This window comes from Capricornis sumatraensis, chromosome 10 (genome assembly GCF_032405125.1).
Source record: "Capricornis sumatraensis isolate serow.1 chromosome 10, serow.2, whole genome shotgun sequence".
In the NCBI taxonomy this organism is placed as follows: domain Eukaryota; kingdom Metazoa; phylum Chordata; class Mammalia; order Artiodactyla; family Bovidae; genus Capricornis; species Capricornis sumatraensis.
Window position 1 is genome coordinate 84,499,440 of NC_091078.1, and position 17,629 is coordinate 84,517,068.

A 17,629-nucleotide genomic window follows, 5' to 3' on the forward strand; every position below is an offset into this window, starting at 1 on the left:
TTCTTTTTCCCAAGCCTAGGACAGGATAGGGGGAAGGCCAAACTTTGACGATGCATTCCCCCACTTTTGAACAGTGCCTGCCGCAGTATCTTGAAAGAAGATGTAGATTCTCAGTCACCCACCAGGAAATGCCTGATTCTATATCTTTTCATGATTTCAGTTTCCTCCTTTGCCACCTTTCATTTTAAGGACGTGTTTCCATGTTACCTGCTCCTCCGTGTCAGATACATCTACGTACTGACCTCAGACTGGTCTGTCCTTGAAAACGTGATCCTGTTGGTGCAGGCCGTGGGCTCCCTCCCGGCATGTTGGGAGTCTGCCCCCCGACCCCGCCCCCCCCGCAGTAGCTGTGTATGCACTTATGCACTAGCTATATTTCTCTCTCTGAAGCATTAATTCAATGCAGCTGGCATCTGTCACAATAGAAACACCCACTCTCATCTGTTTCTATAGACGATGTCAGAACAAGTGGTAATGCATGGTATGTTGGACATTTTATAAATTGCTGTGTTAGCATTAGTGGTATGCGAGGAAGGGGGTGGGGGGTGGCCACCCCTTAGAGCTCCCAATGGAACTGTTTTAAAAGAGGAAGCCAGCCAGAGAAGGTTGAGAGGGTGGGAGGTGGAGCAGTTCCCGTACACAGGCTTTCCGTCGCTGCCCCAGGTAGATGTTTCTTAAACGTCATTGTACAGAAAGGAATCGAGACCAGTTTCTCCATCTGTACAGAGGACTGGGTAAGATGGTGCAACAGTACAGGAGCTCGGGTTTTGTGCCCTAAAGCTTTGCAAATATTCCTTGTCCACTCACCTCCCCCCAACAACCCACCCTGCCCTGGGGCTGTCATGCAATGGGCTGGTCTATGAAAATTGGAATAATAACCAGACTGAGCAAGAATCTCGGATTCAAGGCATCCAGGTGTACTCGGCTTGGTTTGAGTCACCCTAATTTCTTTCCAGCTCTTCAAGGGAGAAAGTGGGTCCTCGCTCACCACTTTGTTAGCACTGTCCTTTTACAACTGAAAGTCTTGTGCAGTCTCCAAGAGGCCTCCGCTCTGGAGGGGAGCTGGGGAAATGCATGAAACCCTGAATTCTAATAACTGCATGTTGCCATGTAGTTATTATCCGTTGAGACCTACTGGTCTTCCCCTGGTTCGTGGCCTTCATCTGAATCATCACATGTGTTAATGTGGTTATTAAAAGAAGGCTGATTTTTACCATACATTGTTCGAGTGATGGGGCAACACGTCCTCAGACTTCTCACTGGTCTGGAATAATTGGCCGAACAAAGCCTGCTAAGTCATGTATGGTAAAACTCTAATCTGCCAGTGGAGATTGCCCCCACCTCCACCGCCAACACTCGTCGTTTTGTATGTGGAAACCACTGTTTGCCTTAAGCCTTCTAGTCCCCCCCGCCCTTGTTCTGTGTCAGCTTTTGCAGAACCCTTGGCCAGTGGGTGAGTCTTATTTTCTCATTTTTATCCTGCCAGTAATGGATCAGGCACTTCAGAAGATCTATTCTGGAAACTCGATGCCCTGCAGACCTTCATTCGGGACTTGCACTGGCCCGAAGAAGAGTTTGGAAAGCACCTGGAACAACGGCTGAAGCTGATGGCAAGTGACATGATCGAATCTTGTGTCAAAAGGTGAGCACAGGTGGCTAGACAGGTTCTGCACACCTTCCCTGCTGTGCACTGACTCAGGAAGGGCTGGGTGGCTGCTCTGAGTCAGCCGTCATTTGGAGTGTCTGGGAGAAGGTGACTGCTTGTCATAGTCAGCTGGAGTGGTGACCACACTACAGCTTCTGTTCACCTTACCATATCTTGCCAAACCCAACAAAAGGGGGCACAAACTAAGGGTGCCCGTGTTTTCATTCAGCTCTGTGAGGAAAGGGTCCTTCTTGTCTCTGTATCCTTAATACCCATAAGTGTCTGGCGCAAAATGTTTAGTTAATATGTATTTGTTAAATGTATGAGTGTATGTATGGGTGGGTAGCTGGCTGGAAAGAAAGAGGAGAACCTACTAATCCACTATTTTAAGCACAGGGAGCAGGCATCTCTTGCCTCTCCAGTGATGTGGACAAGACCTCCACAGCACCGTTCGTTTTGTGAGCACATACCACATGCTGACCATGAGTTATCTTGCCCAAAATCTGACTAGATAGCAACAAAGGGGCATGAGACATTAATTGTGCATTCTGGTTTCCTACACATTGCCCATTTTGTCACCATGGCATGTGGGATTGAGGCGGGGATGCTGCATTTGTCCTTTCCAGGTAGACTTTCCAGAGAAATAAGAAAATGAGGACCGGAAACAAAAACTGTTTGGGCTCCTCCTGTCTGCCAGGCCCAGTGCTGAGTTCTTGGCACGCCAAGAAGGGTGGGAGATCACATCCCTTCCCTCATGGAGTGTCTATATCTGAATATCAGAGAGAGAGAGGAGATTTGTCTGGTTTGACATCATTATCATCACCCTGTCTATCTCCAGACACACATCCAGGTTCCTTTTCCAGTCCATAACTGTTTCATTATCTTTCCTCGCTCACAAAACCCCCCAGTCTCCCAGACACCACAGACTCCTCTGGATCTCCAGATGTTCTGTAGTTGAGTTGATGGATCAGTTGTGTGTGATGGGGGCTGGGTTTGGCTGAGAGTGATCTGAATCTGGTATCTTGTATCTTGCAAGAAGAGACGAGAAGCAATAGCATCAGAACTGGAGGCCGAAAAGGCAAAAGAACAGCACAAAACCAAGTTGGGGAGCATCACAGCAGGAATTGGGAAAGGGGCTCTGTGCACCAAGGACTCTGGGCAGGTGTCTGTCTGATGGCGCTTCTAAGAGCTTAAAGTCCTAGGGACTCAGGTTTTGTGTTTTACTCTTTTCTTCCCAATCGTAGAACCAAAGACAAGCCTATTTCTCAAACCAGTGGTCAAAATCTTTCCTTAGGGTTTTGATTTCGCCCACTTCCTACATGGTCATTTTTAGGAAAAGCAAATCTTTCCCTAAAGCCATACCACCCACCAAAAAATCCTTGCAGGGCAGTCTCCCTATGCTGAGAAGTTCTCCTTTGAGCTACATCTAGATGCACAGTTCTAGCTACACACTGGCTACAGTGCACTAGAAGGAAGCCTTACTAGCTTCTGGTCTCTGCACACAATTGTACACAAAGAGTTGTTTGCCCTTTTCTGAGAAGCCAGACTTCTGAGTATGGAGTAAGAAATAGGGAGAGGTTGTAAGGAAAAGGGAAGACACAGGGATGTAAAAGGTAGATAGTGACTCTATTTCCTCCCTCACCACATGGCTTGGCTAGCAGGATCTTAGTTCCCCAACCAGGGATTGAACCTGCCACGCCCTCTGCTGTGAAAGTTCGGAGTCCTAACCACTGGACTGCCAGGGAATTCCCCTTAACATACGTCTTTATGGTTCATCCACCACCAAGACTGTGGGCTACTGAAAAGCAGGAAGTGTATCTTGTTCATTCTGAGCTCCTAACCTTCCTCAGGTCCCCTCCTCATGCCTGACACATAGCAGCTGTTAGGTAACCTTTTGTGAACAGAAGTTGGTCAGCTTCACATGTACACATAAATTTCCCGATGTCCCTTTCAATTGAGGCCCCAACAAAAGCAGATCAGAGCAAGCACAGTGGCAAATACCATCCCTAGACCCCCAGATTCAGCAGTTAAAAATTGAAGAAGTCCTTGGATGTTGTAAGACATAGAATGTACATGAGTAGAGCCTAGAACATTAGCTTTCCTCTTTGGGAAAGAATAAAAGGATCTTGTTCTAGAAGGACAAGAACATTACTACATAGGTGTAAATGTGCAGTGCCTGAAAGTCAATCAGGCATTCATTTCAAAGTTTCTCAGCAGTCGAAATCATACATTTGACGGAGCTTCTGGTCTCCTTTATGTGAGATCCACACAAAATAAGGCACCCTAACCACCCTCTGAGAGGCAGTGTAGTAACTGACCTTGGCTTTTCCATCCCATGGAGCCCTCTCAGTCATATTAATTTTGCATTCAGCTTCCTTTTTTCACAGCCGCACACTCCAAGGGCTATGAACAGCTCTCCTGTGAAAACAGAAGACGATTACTTCATTGTAAGGGAGTGATTTAGCATTTCCATTTCTCAAATTGGGGCCGGAACTGGCACACAAACCTCAGAAGATCAGCGCAGGGACCTGTCCAAGTCAGTCCGCATCAGGCCCCCTTTTCACAAAACCAGAAAGCAATGTATTTTCAACGTAGCTTAAAATGATCATCATGATTAGAAAGCTTCTTCAGTGCACCGAGTCTTTGGGAGCCAAGATACATTTATCTTTAACATGATCATATAATATATAGGAGTGTTTTAAGGGTTTTTTTTTCCTTTTAGTTCTTTTTTTTTTTTTTCTTAAGAACTGGGCTTCCAACCTTAGAAATTATACTTGGCTTCCCTGCATGCACCCAGGGTGTGTTAGCAAGCTGGCATCCTTTCCTGAGCTAACTAGCTGTGTGGTCCTCCCTATGCACTGTTAGAAAACTGCTACAAATACCTCTTAAAGTAGTGCTCTCCTGGTGGCTGCGTGATCTCCAGAACCTGACCGTGAACAATGCTCAAAAGATGCACCAGACAGAAGGAGCATCATTAAAGCCACTTACTAACCAGGTGCTTTTTTTTTAGAGACATGTCATGACATTGACCCACTTCTCTGAAACCTCTTAAAATCTTAACTGGCCCCCTTTACAATGCTGATACCAAGGATTACATCTCCGCCCTGTATTACCACCTGCTCATGTCAGACTAGGTTTTTCCTGTGAGCAGTTAGCACATTGATGGGATCATAATTTGACCTATGTCAAAATCAAGTCACTTTAAGTTTCCACCGTTGTATACTTCTTAAAATGGTAAGTATATTATGATGCTTTTACTTGTAAAAATAATATAATCTTATTGCAAAGCAATACTTTAACATTGCAAAACCCCAGAAACAGCCAAAAAAAAAAAAAAACATAGTAGAAGCACTCTCCAGGACCACTCCTCCTAATTTCAGTCTCCTCCCCAAAGGTAACCATCCTATATTTTTAGTCTTTAGAGCAATATAATAAACTTGTTGAATTTTTTTTTATGTCTCTCTTTCACGACCAGAAAGGGGGAAAAAATAATGTCATTTAAGATATTTCCCACCATGAGATTTTTTAACATTAGATACTGCTTTAGGGGGTGGGGGTTGTTGTTTTTTAATGAAGTATTTCAACGTAGTCAGGTGCAAATGTGAGCGAACTTATATATGCTATAATGCTGTAATTGAGTTTTTGTTCATTCATTCATTCTTCTGCAATTAGGGTTCTCCATAGCATGTAAACTATAGACAGAAATACGCTGAGCTACAGGTGTTCCATGTGCTGTGGAGAAAGGAAGGGTTTACGTGGCTGTCTCTGTGAATAGGCTTCCTTAGCTGGGAAAGTCATTTTTAAAAGAACACATGTGAAGTCATTGTCGATTGAAACTGATTACAGCCTTCAATTTTCTTTTTCACTGACCTCTCAGAAAATGTCTCCTCCACCTGCTGCCATCTGAATGCTGAATCGGTCTTTTCCTACTTTGTTTTAATAGAACCAGGATTGCATTTGAAGTTAAGCTGCAAAAAACCAGTCGATCAACAGATTTCCGAGTCCCACAGTCAATATGCACCATGTTTAATGTTATGGTTGATGCCAAAGCTCAATCAACAAAACTTTGCAGCATGGAAATGGGCCAAGAGGTAAAAAAAAAAAAAGATACAGATTTCATCCCCTCCTCCATTGATCATGTAGAAGAAAACTTCACAAATTCCTTCCATCTACTCTAGCCTGCTAGTTTCAGAAATACACTCTAACGTGGATCAAGCCACAGATGAATGTTTGCTGTCTGTTCGTTAAGTAAATTTCTAAGGCATGTGCTGATGACTATGCCAGTCACTTGGAAGTGATTCTCGTCTGGGCTTGGGGTGGCCATAAAGTTCCTTTCAGTCAGATCAAGCTTGATGACCTTATTTGTTGGGCTGGCATCTCCAGCAGGTGTGTTTGACAGAATGCAAGTCATTTTCACATGGGAAATGCATATCATTACCTGAGCATCTGGGCAGCAGGAGAGAGCTCTTCTTAGCATCACACAGCCTGAAGGATGTATAGTATTAGCTCACCCTGCCACCCAGTCCCCAGCCAGCAGGCTTTGAACTTCCAAGAAATCCCAGGCTTTTCATTTCCCTTAGACTGAGTGGATTGTGAATCTTCCCTGACCAAAAGTTTAGTCCTTTGCTAAGTTTCAAATCCCAAAGTGGTATTTAAAATGTAAAGGAGAAAGAAACAGCAACTTGGGCTTGATTAAAGACTATCATGATCATTTTTCTCTGATGGCCTTAAGCCAGCTAGATATTCATATACCAATTTAGAATTAATTCAGAAACATTTCTGGCAACTCTCATGTTGTTGCCAATTGGCATAAATTGCTCCTAAATCAGATCTTTCGATACCAGCCTTATATGCTCAGAATTTTTACTAAATTATATTTGCTCCTTATTCGTTATTTATTTTCTCTTTCAGCACCTTCCATTTTTAAATGTGGGTTGGTGGTATTCTCTTCCTGGCAAGACTGTCTCTAACCTTCTTGCCCCTCCAAGTCAGCTTCCTCAGCCATCCCTGTTAGCTGCTGCTCCTGATGGATTTTCTTGTAGGGTACCTTGCCCCGGGGGGCTGTGTTCTGAGCACTACGCTCAAATGCAAGGTGCCAGTGGTTCTCTTTGCTGGCTCTGTTCATTGCATGAGAACTATCTGGAGCAGTAGGTATCCAGTTTCAGTGCCTATCAGACTCATCCAGAGAGCTTTTTAAAACCCAGATTGTTGGGTCTCACCCCACTCGAGTTTCCGATAGGTCTCAGGTGTGGTCCAAGAATTTGTATTTTTGACAAATTTCCTAGTGATGCTGATGCTGCTGGCTGGTCTGGAGACCCCACTGTGAAAACCACTGGTCTGGAGGCTTAGTATCCAAAAAGAGTTATGGAGAACAGCTGAGGTGTGACAAGCCAGCCTCCTGAGAAAGGCTTAGGTTAGATGGGCATCCATACCCTGGTTCTTTTCCCCGGGCGGTGCTGCAAACTGGAGCTGATCAAGTCACTCAGCTTCTTCAAACCTCAGTCTCCTCATCTGTAAAAGGATAGTTTCATTAAGGCTGTTGTTAGCTGTCGATTCTTCAGACCTCACCAAGAAGGCCAGCATATGGAATGAATAAAATTGTTCTAGATGAAATGGAGGGGGCAGGAATTCAAGAAATAGGGGGCCCAGAGTCCAACCTACCATATTCCACTCCACCTCTGCACTTCTTCACTGCCCACCAGCCACCTACCCACCAACACTTCTCTGGGGGACTCTGAACAAGTTTATAGGCTTCACAGAGTCTACTTTAAAAACCTGTTCTTAGTGATATCTAAAGTTCATTAAAATACCTTTGAATTCAAACTCCAAAGTACCATCCCTTCTAAATGTTTCTCCCTTTGAGCTTTTTTATATTATGATATATAATTCACATACCATAAAATTCAGCCTTTTAAAGAGTACGATTCAGTCATTTTTAGTATATTCACAAAATTGTGCAGCCATCACCACAGTCAGTTGTAGGACATTTTCATCCCCCTGAAAAGAAACTCAGACCCATTAGTAGGAATTCCTCAACTCTCCCTTCCCAACACTATATAACCACCCCTCTACTTATAGTCTCCAAGGATTTGCCTATTCTGAGCTTTTCATATCACTGGCATCTCATGTGTAACCCTTGAAAATCTGGTTTCTTTCACATAGCAAAGTGTCCTCAAGATTCACCCACTGTTATTGCATGTATTCATATTTCCTTTTTATAGCTGAATAATATTCTGTTACATGAATATACCACACTTCGTTTATCACTTCGTCAGTTGATAGACATTTGAGTTGCTTCTATTTTTTAGCTACTACGAGTAATGCTTCTGCGAACATTCCTGTCCACATTTTCATGTGGACCTCTGTTTCACTTCTCTTGGATATATACCTAAGAGTGAAATTGCCGGGTCTTACGGTAACTCTGTGTTTACCTTGTAAGGAACAATCAAACTGTTGTGCAAAGTGGCTGCACCATTTTACAGTCCTGTCAGCAATGTACGAGAAATCCTATTTCTCCATAACTTAGCCAATACTACTTCTTCTTAACCATCTTTTTTGGTATCACCATTCTAGTGTGGACGACACAGAATCTCATTATAGTTTTGATTTGTGGTGATGTTGGCCATCTTTTCATGAGCATATTGACCACTTGTATGTCTTCTTTAAAGAAAAGTCTATTCGCTCAAATCTCTTGCTCCTTTTCACAGTTGGGTTGTTATCTGTTGTTTGATTATGAGAGTTCTTTATATCTTTTGGATATCAGACCATTATCATATATATGATTTACAGGTATTTTCTTACCTGCTATGGGTTGGTTTTTATTTTTTTACTTTCTTGGTAACATTGTTTAAAATAGAAAAATGTTTAAATCCATTTTATCTGTTTCTCCCCATAGCTGCTTGGCATGTCCATTTTAACTGAGTTTTACAAGGATGGCACCATTCAGGGTAGGAAAGGGTGGTGTCACTAGGGTTGGCTTTCCTTTACCCTTGGCAACTTCTACAGTCCCTCTTCAGTTTGACTCAGCTATGGCCTTGATCATAGAACTCCTGCCTACCTGGTCAGATGGCTGAACCATCTTTTCAAACAGAACTAGTCGCTCTGATCTTTTCTTTTTGAACTGGAGTTGAGAGGGTAGTGGTAGTAGGGTGAAGGAGTGGAGGGAGGTGTTGTCAGGCAGCCTACTAAGAATCTAATGAAGTGGATGAAGCCATTTTCCAGAAGAAAAAAAAAACATACTTTGATAAATTTCACTGTACGATTTCAGGGCCTTGTCAGGCCAACCTGTAGACCCTGGTTGGAGATATAGGATGAGAAATAACCAGTTTGTTTTGTCACAGTTGACCGTCTCTTATTTTTACCACTAATCTGTTCCGTGCTAGAGTAGTATGACATTGGCTTAATCTCAAAGCCTTGGTTTTCTTGAATAAATTGTCCAATGGCTTTAGTAACTAAATCATACGAATTCTACACATTAGCTACCAAACTACATGACGTTGAGCAAGTCACTTACGCTCATAATCTTGCTGTCATTTGTCAGATGAGAGATAGAGTACGCAATACACAACCTTTGAGAGGTATGTAGCTTGTCAAAATTGGGGATAAAGCTTCCTAATTTCTGTATGTAAGATTAGAAAGTTGTCTTGGATATTCCCAAATAGTAACATTTTCAAGGCTAAACAGCAGTGACTGCTTTTTTCTGGACATTATTCTATTTTATGTGGTAGAAAAAACTTCATGTATTTACCCATAAATGAGTCAACATGCTTTATTTCCTTTTTTTTTTAATGAAAACAATAACTGACACTTATAAATGTTTCACAATTTCCCAGAACTACTGCACAGACAACTGAACTAAATGATCTTTATTAAGAGCGCATCCAATACTGTATTCTAGTCTGTGATCCTTACCCTAGGCCTGTCACTTTCCCAAGCCATGCTAGAGTGACCTTCTGTGCCATTTCTCCCTGACATAACTGTATCAGAAACGCCTAAGTGAGAAATGAGGCCTCTTCTGATCTTAGAATGCCAAATGACTGAGAACAGTGAGAATGAAACCAGACATCATTGTAAATATGTACTTCCTTCACACATCTGGCTCTGTAGCAATGACCTTGGCCAGAACTTTATTGGGAAGTCTCATGCAAGTGATCTCTCAATTTTTCTCACTTTGTAGAATGGTGATATTCATCTCCAAAGTAAAACAATTGTTAAAGTGAGATTGGCCAAGGGTGGCTGGAGACATCACAATACTGGGTGGAAAGAAGTCCAATGTTTTTATGTAGCTTTCATTTTGTGGGGCTTCCCTGGTGGCTCAGACACTAAAGAATCTGCCTGTAATGCAGGAGACCTGGGTTCGACTGGGTCAGGAAGATCCCCTGGAGAAGGGAATGGCAACCCACTCAAATATTCTGGCCTGGAAAATCCCATGGATGGAGTAACCTGGCAGGCTACAGTCAGTGGACTCGCAAAGAGTTAAACACAACTGAGAGACTTCACTCTCTTTTCATTTTGTGAATATTTTGATAGTAAACTCATATCATATATCTAGTTACTTATACCTGTTTCTACCTAAATTCCAACTCCCTTAAGGTATTTTGGACTAGATATCAACCAGGTGATACAGTGTTTTCCAATTTTAAGATCACTTCCTGAATTTCATCACTGGGATAAAGTCTCATTTAAAGGCAGCTGTTGAAACATTTGTTAACCATACTTTTCCATCTTAAATATTTATTTTTTCATTAAAATTTGTCAAGCCCCAATAGAGAGGAAATTGTGTATTAAATAGTTTCTCACTTGGTCTAGTGTGTTTTCTTCTCATTTCCAAGGTCAGATGGTCTTAACAGAAAGACAACGTACACACAATCTGTTCCATGACAAGGCAAAATGTGCAGCACAGGAAGTCAAGTGGAATAATTTTCACAAAGTGATTGTGAATTCGTTGCAACTTAGCTCATCAGAAGCAAAAGTAAACTCTCCAAACTTTCCATGCCAATGAAGATCAGTGGTTCCCTTGCTGTCATCACAACCTAGTGCCCTAGAATATACCTTAGAAATATTGTTATGATTATTGTGAAAGTGGCTCAGTCATCTCTGACTCTTTGCGACCCCATGGTCTATACAGTCCATAGAATTCTTCAGGCAAGAATACTGGAGTGGGTAGCTGTTCCCTTCTCCAGGGGATATTCCCAACCCAGGGATCTAACCTAGGTCTCTCACATTGCAGGCAGGTTCTTTATCAGCTGAGCCACCAGGGAAGCCCTTTGGGTCAAACCAACCTAAGAAAACCAACAGAGAGGACTGAAAAATGCCAAAGTAGGCAGAATCCCCTTTTGTACCATATTAGGTTGCAGACTGGAATCAAGATTGCTGGGAAAAATATCAATAACCTCAGATATGCAGATGACACCACCCTTATGGCAGAAAACAAAGACGAACTAAAGAGCCTCTTGATGAAAGTGAAAGAGGAGAGTGAAACAGTTGGCTTAAAACTCAACATTCAGAAAACTAAGATCATGGCATCCGGTCTCACCACTTCATGGCAAATAGATGGGGAAACAATGGAAATATTGAGAGACTTTATTTTGAGGGGCTCCAAAATCACTGCAGATGGTGACTGCAGCCATGAAATTAAAAGATTCTTGCTGCTTGGAAGAAAAGCTGGGACCAACCTAGACAGCATATTAAAAAGCAGAGACATTACTTTGCCAACAAAGGTCCATCTAGTCAAAGCTATGGTTTTTCCAGTGGTCATGTATGGATGTGAGAGTTGGACTACAAAGAAAGCTGAGCGCCGAAGAATTGATGCTTTTGAACTGTGATGTTGGAGAAGACTCTTGAGAGTCCTGTGGACTGCAAGGAGATCCAACCAGGCCATCCTAAAGGAAATCAGTCCTGAATTCTCATTGGAAGGACTGATGCTGAAGCTGAAACTCCCAATACTTTGGCCACCTGATGCGAAGAACTGACTCATTTGAAAAGACCCTGATGCTGGGAAAGATTGAAGGCAGGAGGAGAAGGGGACAACAGAGGATGAGGTGGTTGGATGGCATCACCGACTCAATGGACATGAGTTTGAGTAGGCTCCGGGAGTTGGTGATGGACAGGGAAGCCTGGCGTGCTGCAGTCCATGGGGTCACAAAGAGTTGGACATGGCTGAGCGACTGAACTGAACTGACTGAGGTTACAGGCAGAATTGGATAGTTCCTTTGACTGCAAGAAATTTTGTGACAAGATAATCTAGTATTATCTAGTGTTGGTCACTCAGTCGTATCCAGCTCTTTGCAATGCCATGGACTGTAGCCCTCCAGACTCCTCTGTCCACTGGATTCTCCAGGCAAGAATGCTGTAGTCAGTAGCCATTCCCTTCTCCAGGGGACCTTCCCCACCCAGGGATTGAAGCTGGGTCTCCTGCATTGCAGGCAGATTCTTTACCATCTGAGCCACCAAGGAAATACTATCTAGATAGGATGGTAATTAAAAGATTCCACAATAGTATTTATATGCCTTCATGGAGCTTCTCATCTGCAGGGAGCAATTTGTCTCCTGAGAGAACAGAGTGAAGGCACATTCCTTGGTCACTATTTCTCCCGAAAAGCAAGTCAGTCAAATAAGTCTCAGAAGAATCCGGTGAAAGGAATTCATGGTTTTTGTAATTACTTGACTAGCAATGGGGGCCGCTTTGATACGTAACCCTTTGCTACGTGATTAACAGAGTAGATAACTACCCTGCCCTACAACATTTCCCAAAGTAGGTTTTATTTAATTCAGATTATAGTTTACATATAAGAGCTTCCCTGGTGGTTCAACAGTAAAGAATCCACCTGTCAGTACAGGAGACACAGGTTTGATCCCTGGGTCAGGAAGATCCCCTGGAGGAGGAAATGGCAACCCACTACAGTATTCTTGCCTGGACAATCCCATGACACAGGAGCCTGACGGGCTACAGTCCGTAAGGACAGAAAGAGCCAGACATGAGCAACTGAGCACAGCACAGCAGAGAGAAGGTATACACACATGTAAACATTGTAGTAATCAATTAGTAACTGTAGTAGTGATTCTGCCAGATAGCAGTTCTGGGTTTCTAAATCATGTTTCCGAGCATCGCTTCATGACTTTGTTTGGCCAATCTACTTTCACAAGAGGTTTAATTCTAGCCCCACTGAGGAGAGGAGGAAATAGACTGGCAGAGATGAACATGCTCAAGTTTTTCCTGTGGAAGTCAGAAGCAGAATAATCATGGCAGGTGCCTTTTTTTATAAGTAGGAAAAAAAGAAAGGTGTAGAAGCGTGGAGATCCCAATATTCACCAAGAGAGAAAGGGAGTGACAGTGATTCTCCCTGGGGAATGCCTCAGGACTGTGTTCCGCATGAAAATATTGAAGGTAGGAAGAGGCTCCCATGTCTCCATAAACTTTAGCTTGGATACCTTAGAGAATGAAAAGGTTTGAGGTTCTCTCACTTCTGAAGCCAAAATAACATTGTTAATCTTCCAATCAAGAGCCTGAATCTCCCTTTTAAAAAAGAATTATTTATTTATATTTGATTGCCCTGTATCTTCGTTGCCATGCAGGGACTTTCTCTAGTTGCAGCAGGCGGAGGCTACTGTCTCTCTAGTTGTGATGAGCAGACTTCTCTTTGCAGTGGCTTCTCTTGTTACACAGCACAGGCTCTAGGTGTGCAGGCTGAGTAGTTGGAGCTCGCAGGCTCCACAGACATTTGGGATCCTTCTGGACCAGGGATCAAACCCTGGTCCCCTGCATTGGCAGGGAGATTCTTAACCACTGGAGCAACAGGAAAGCCCAAGCCTGAATCTTTCTTAGAGTGTGGAGAGTGATTGCTGTTGGCTTTGTTTGCCATTTCAGCCAAGTGTTTCAAGAGAGAGTTCCTGTTCTCAGTGATGTTCTTTGCTTGGTTAGAAGCCCCTCATTTAATATTTCACATTATATTATTTTGCCTGCAGCTAGCTTTCCTGAGTTAAACCTCATAATTAATTGAATAAAAGTGAATCATTTATAGTAATTCTAAAGAAAATCTAGCAGAGTGAGGCAGTCACATGGGGAGGGAAAGTAAGCATGTGATTCTGGATCTTATCTCAAGACCTAAAAATGAATTTGGAGCTTCGTCAATACTCCTGAAATTCTTTTGCTCTGACATCTTTCTTTGTGCATCTAACACAGAATCCTGCAAATAGTTTTTCCATTTACCTGAAGGTTTATGCCACTTTCATGAAGCTACCAGTAGAGCCAACATGGACCATTCATGTCCTTATTTTCCTCTAATCAACTAAAATGAAAAACTAAAATGATAAAGCAATTATCCTTCAATAAATTAAAAAAAACTAAAATGAGATGACTGATGGTGATCGCTCCCTTGCTTTGTCTTCTCCTTTATGACCTTGAACAAATATTTGAATTGCAGCTATAGCTGACAAAATGGTTTCACATCTAGACCCTCAGTATGATCTTCAAAGTAGATTTTTGAGCTTGAGGGCAGGACTGGCAGGAAAGGACTTAGCCGTGGTTTTATCATCATACTAATAATGCTAAATGTCTTCATACAGAGTTTGCCTCATTCCCTACTAGTTTCCCTCCCTTATCATTGGTTCTGGGTGGTAGTAGTATTACCTGTTTGTTTTGCAGATGAGGAAACTGAGCCATGTTTTCTTAGACATCATGACTTACCAACTCTGCACTGGGACTTTATCTCAATCTTCCAATTACAATCAGAATTCACCTATGACTTTAGGTGAATTTACCTAATTCACATCCCTTTGCTCCTAATTGCCAGTTATCAGAATATCAAGCCACATTTCTATGGCTTATTATTTATGTATGTTTTCATAACTTTTTGGATGCTTTGTTTAATTTTTATTTTTCTCATGTGTCCTTTTGTCCTAATTTTTATTTGCACTGTTTCTTTTCTTTTCTGTTCCTAATTAATCATCCTTCTGAAAGTTTGCTAAAGAGTGGGTAAGTGCATTTTCCTTTCCAAATAGCAATGTTTTGCATTGTTATTTTTTATTAAGGAAATATGGAATAATTCAAATGGATACTAAAATGATCTAATAAATGTCAAGGAGCTGGCATGCAGTATCTTCTGTTGAAATCGCTTTTCCTTTTTCCCTGGCATTTACAGCAGATTTTTGTTTGTGTGGAGATTTGTTTTTGCATTACTGTTTAAGTTTTAATTGACAGTGGCAGTACGATAAATTGAAAAGCTTAGCAGTCTCAGGAGAACCTCTAAACCTGGGTCTGCTTCTCCACAAATGAAGAAACTGAGTAACTGCCACAGGAGTTCCTAGAGAGATGCTTTGCCTTTAGACTGAGTCAACCCCTGGAGTTATAACTGGGTGGCTCTCAGGCGGTAACCCAAAGGATCTGATAACTTGAGAACAGTTTGTGCAAAATCAGTCAGTCTTGGTCACATTCCCTTTGGAGTTTGTGATTCCCAAAGTAACATCACCCAGCAGTTTCCTAAAGATAATTTTCATCCTCTATATTAAATCAGTGCGGTGTCTTGCTTTATAAGACCCAGATCAACACACTGCCAGACCATTTGTTAAGCCACCCCTGCATCCTATTTGTAAATGTGTGTGTCTACACATATCAAAGCCAGCAAAAGCTTTGGGTAAGGAACGATGTGTCTGGTCATTTTTTTTTTTTTTAAGAGCTTCTGATCTTTCTTCTTCAAAGACATGGAGTCAGAATCTTACAGCTGCTTCTGGGACTATGGAAATAAAATAGGTCTGCCGGCCACATTTTATTTATAAATTGTGTTGTCTAAAAATTACCGATGGATGCAGTGCCAGCACCTCCCAAACATGCTAATGTTTGTCTTTCTGTGTTCTTTAGCATCAATACCATTCAAAAATAGACGAACTAATTGAAGAAACTGTTAAAGAAATGATAACACTCTTGGTTGCAAAGGTAACCTTCAGCTTCAGGTGAAATGTTTCATTGTGAATATTGCTTTGTTATGTCTGCGTTTCCATTAAAATGTAACACGTTAAAAAGTTGCCCTGGGTGCTTGTATTTCTCAGGAAACAAGATAGTATGTCCCCCAGCTGCAGCTCTGAAGGATTTTCTGATGATTGTGAGCCCAGTGAAGATGAATTGATCAAGTGGCATGTGTTACCCTAATAAAAATTTGTCCCCCAATGTTGCAGTAGGTTATGCAGGAAATATTTGTTTTGTTTTTCAGCCCTGACAAAGTTAGCTTTTTAAAAACAGAAAGTTAAATGGTAATAAGGAATTCTGCCATCATGAAAACCCCCTTTCCCCTCGTTTCACATGCAGTGAGAGTCATAATAAAACATAAAAGTCAGATAAAGCTATTTCAGTCACCCTCATGAATTATAGAATTTTAACTAAGTAATGCTGAATGGGAAGACATTTATATTTGCCAGTACTAAACTTCTGTTTCCCCAAAATTACTGATAAAATACAAATAAAAATAGATTGGATTAAATGTAGTGCTAATATGTAACGTAAAAACTGCTTTGCGCAGTTTTGGATTTTGAAAAGTACATTTAATATTATCGCATGCTATATGCAACTCAATAATATTTTGTCACTTTGCACTTCTGTAACACTCTATATTTGCAATCACATAATAATGAAGAGAAAGCCGAATAAGTCAAATATTTCTATGTAAAGGCAGTCTCTTCCTTTCCCCAAAGACAGGAACCAAATAATAGAACTTAAAAATGAGCAAGAGCTCATTGCTGGTCCCTGGGAGGTTGGGAAATGTTGCTCTTTATTATGAGCAATTATAGTTTGAAATAATGATTCTTTTCCCTTTTTGCTATTTTGCTAGTTCGTTACAATCCTGGAAGGAGTGCTTGCAAAATTGTCCAGATATGATGAGGGGACTTTGTTTTCTTCTTTTCTGTCATTTACCGTAAGTAAAGAGCTTCTTTCTTTCCTGATGTATGTTCTAGTTTGGGTTGGGTTTAGGAGCGAGGTGCTTTTTATGTCATTTTGGTTTAGGTTTGTATACATATGTTCATTGCGGTCAACTGCTAATGTATAATAATAACACAGGAAAATAAGCAAAACAGTTCATAACAACAAGTAATCCAAATCATTTCTATTTAATTTTGAATATATAATATGTATGTATGTATATGCATGTACACAGAGACATATATGTCTCTATTAATACATGTATGTATCCAAAGAGGGTTGCCAGTCTGTGCTCACTTTAGCTAGCTCAGGTATTTCTGGGCTCCTTTTCCTGCAAATGAGGAGAATTAATTTTAGAGATTACCAAGCAGAGATCAAAAAGTCAGATAGAGCTCCTAAGTAGGTTTTGTTTGGTCCTCACCATATCCGGTACACTTTTCTTTACTGAATTAGCTGCCCACGTTTAAGAATCAAGAGAACTCAGAGATGTCAGTATTTGGGGGTTTCTTCATAAGGCAGGCAGTCGGCAGCCTTCGGTCTGCATGTGTGCGTTGCAGCAGTCTGCTGGAGCTCAGTCGGTAGGCCCCACAGATCAGAGAGGTGTTTACCAGTTCCCTGTAGCCCCTTTGCTTGCCATTTTGCTCATTCCTGTACTGGCCTGGGCTTGGGGACACTGGAGTTTACAACTTCTGCTGCTCATGATCCAATCTGTGCACATTCGGAAAAGCTCTAATTCTGTGCCAACATGCCGCATGGACACAGAAGTGTGATAGGTCATTGGCAGAAGCCAGACTCATTCTCTGTAGGTAAGTGATCCATGGAGATGGTGGCTTAAATGGGCTACCAGTTCACCCTTCCTTCTGTGCGAGGTGGGCACCGCTGCTGCGTGCTTTCTTGCCATTTCTCACAGCAAGGTTTTTGCTGGCTGGTAGACCAGCTGTTTTCCTCTCACAACACCGTAAGAAAGGCAGTCAGTTTAGGACCTGCTATTTATGGGTCCTTCAAAACCTCTCTTCTAGGAGATGAAGAATCTCCTAGACAGGCATCGAATGCCAAGGCAGAGCCCAGCACGGGCC

General features: G+C 41.9%; 1 protein-coding gene across 7 annotated transcripts in view; it reads left to right on the top strand.

The window, feature by feature from the left end:
* Nucleotides 1–17,629, top strand: part of CADPS (calcium dependent secretion activator) — a 476,150-nt gene that overhangs the window by 393,183 nt on the left and 65,338 nt on the right. For 6 of the 7 annotated variants that reach the window (XM_068982571.1, XM_068982570.1, XM_068982573.1 and 3 more), the window contains 4 exons: nt 1,487–1,642; nt 5,589–5,736; nt 15,501–15,575; nt 16,465–16,548. In XM_068982571.1, the coding sequence (XP_068838672.1) occupies nt 1,487–1,642; nt 5,589–5,736; nt 15,501–15,575; nt 16,465–16,548 (463 nt within the window). Of the gene's footprint in view, nt 1–1,486; nt 1,643–5,588; nt 5,737–14,603; nt 14,619–15,500; nt 15,576–16,464; nt 16,549–17,629 lie in introns of all 7 variants that reach the window. The other variant, XM_068982576.1, reaches the window with a different exon arrangement.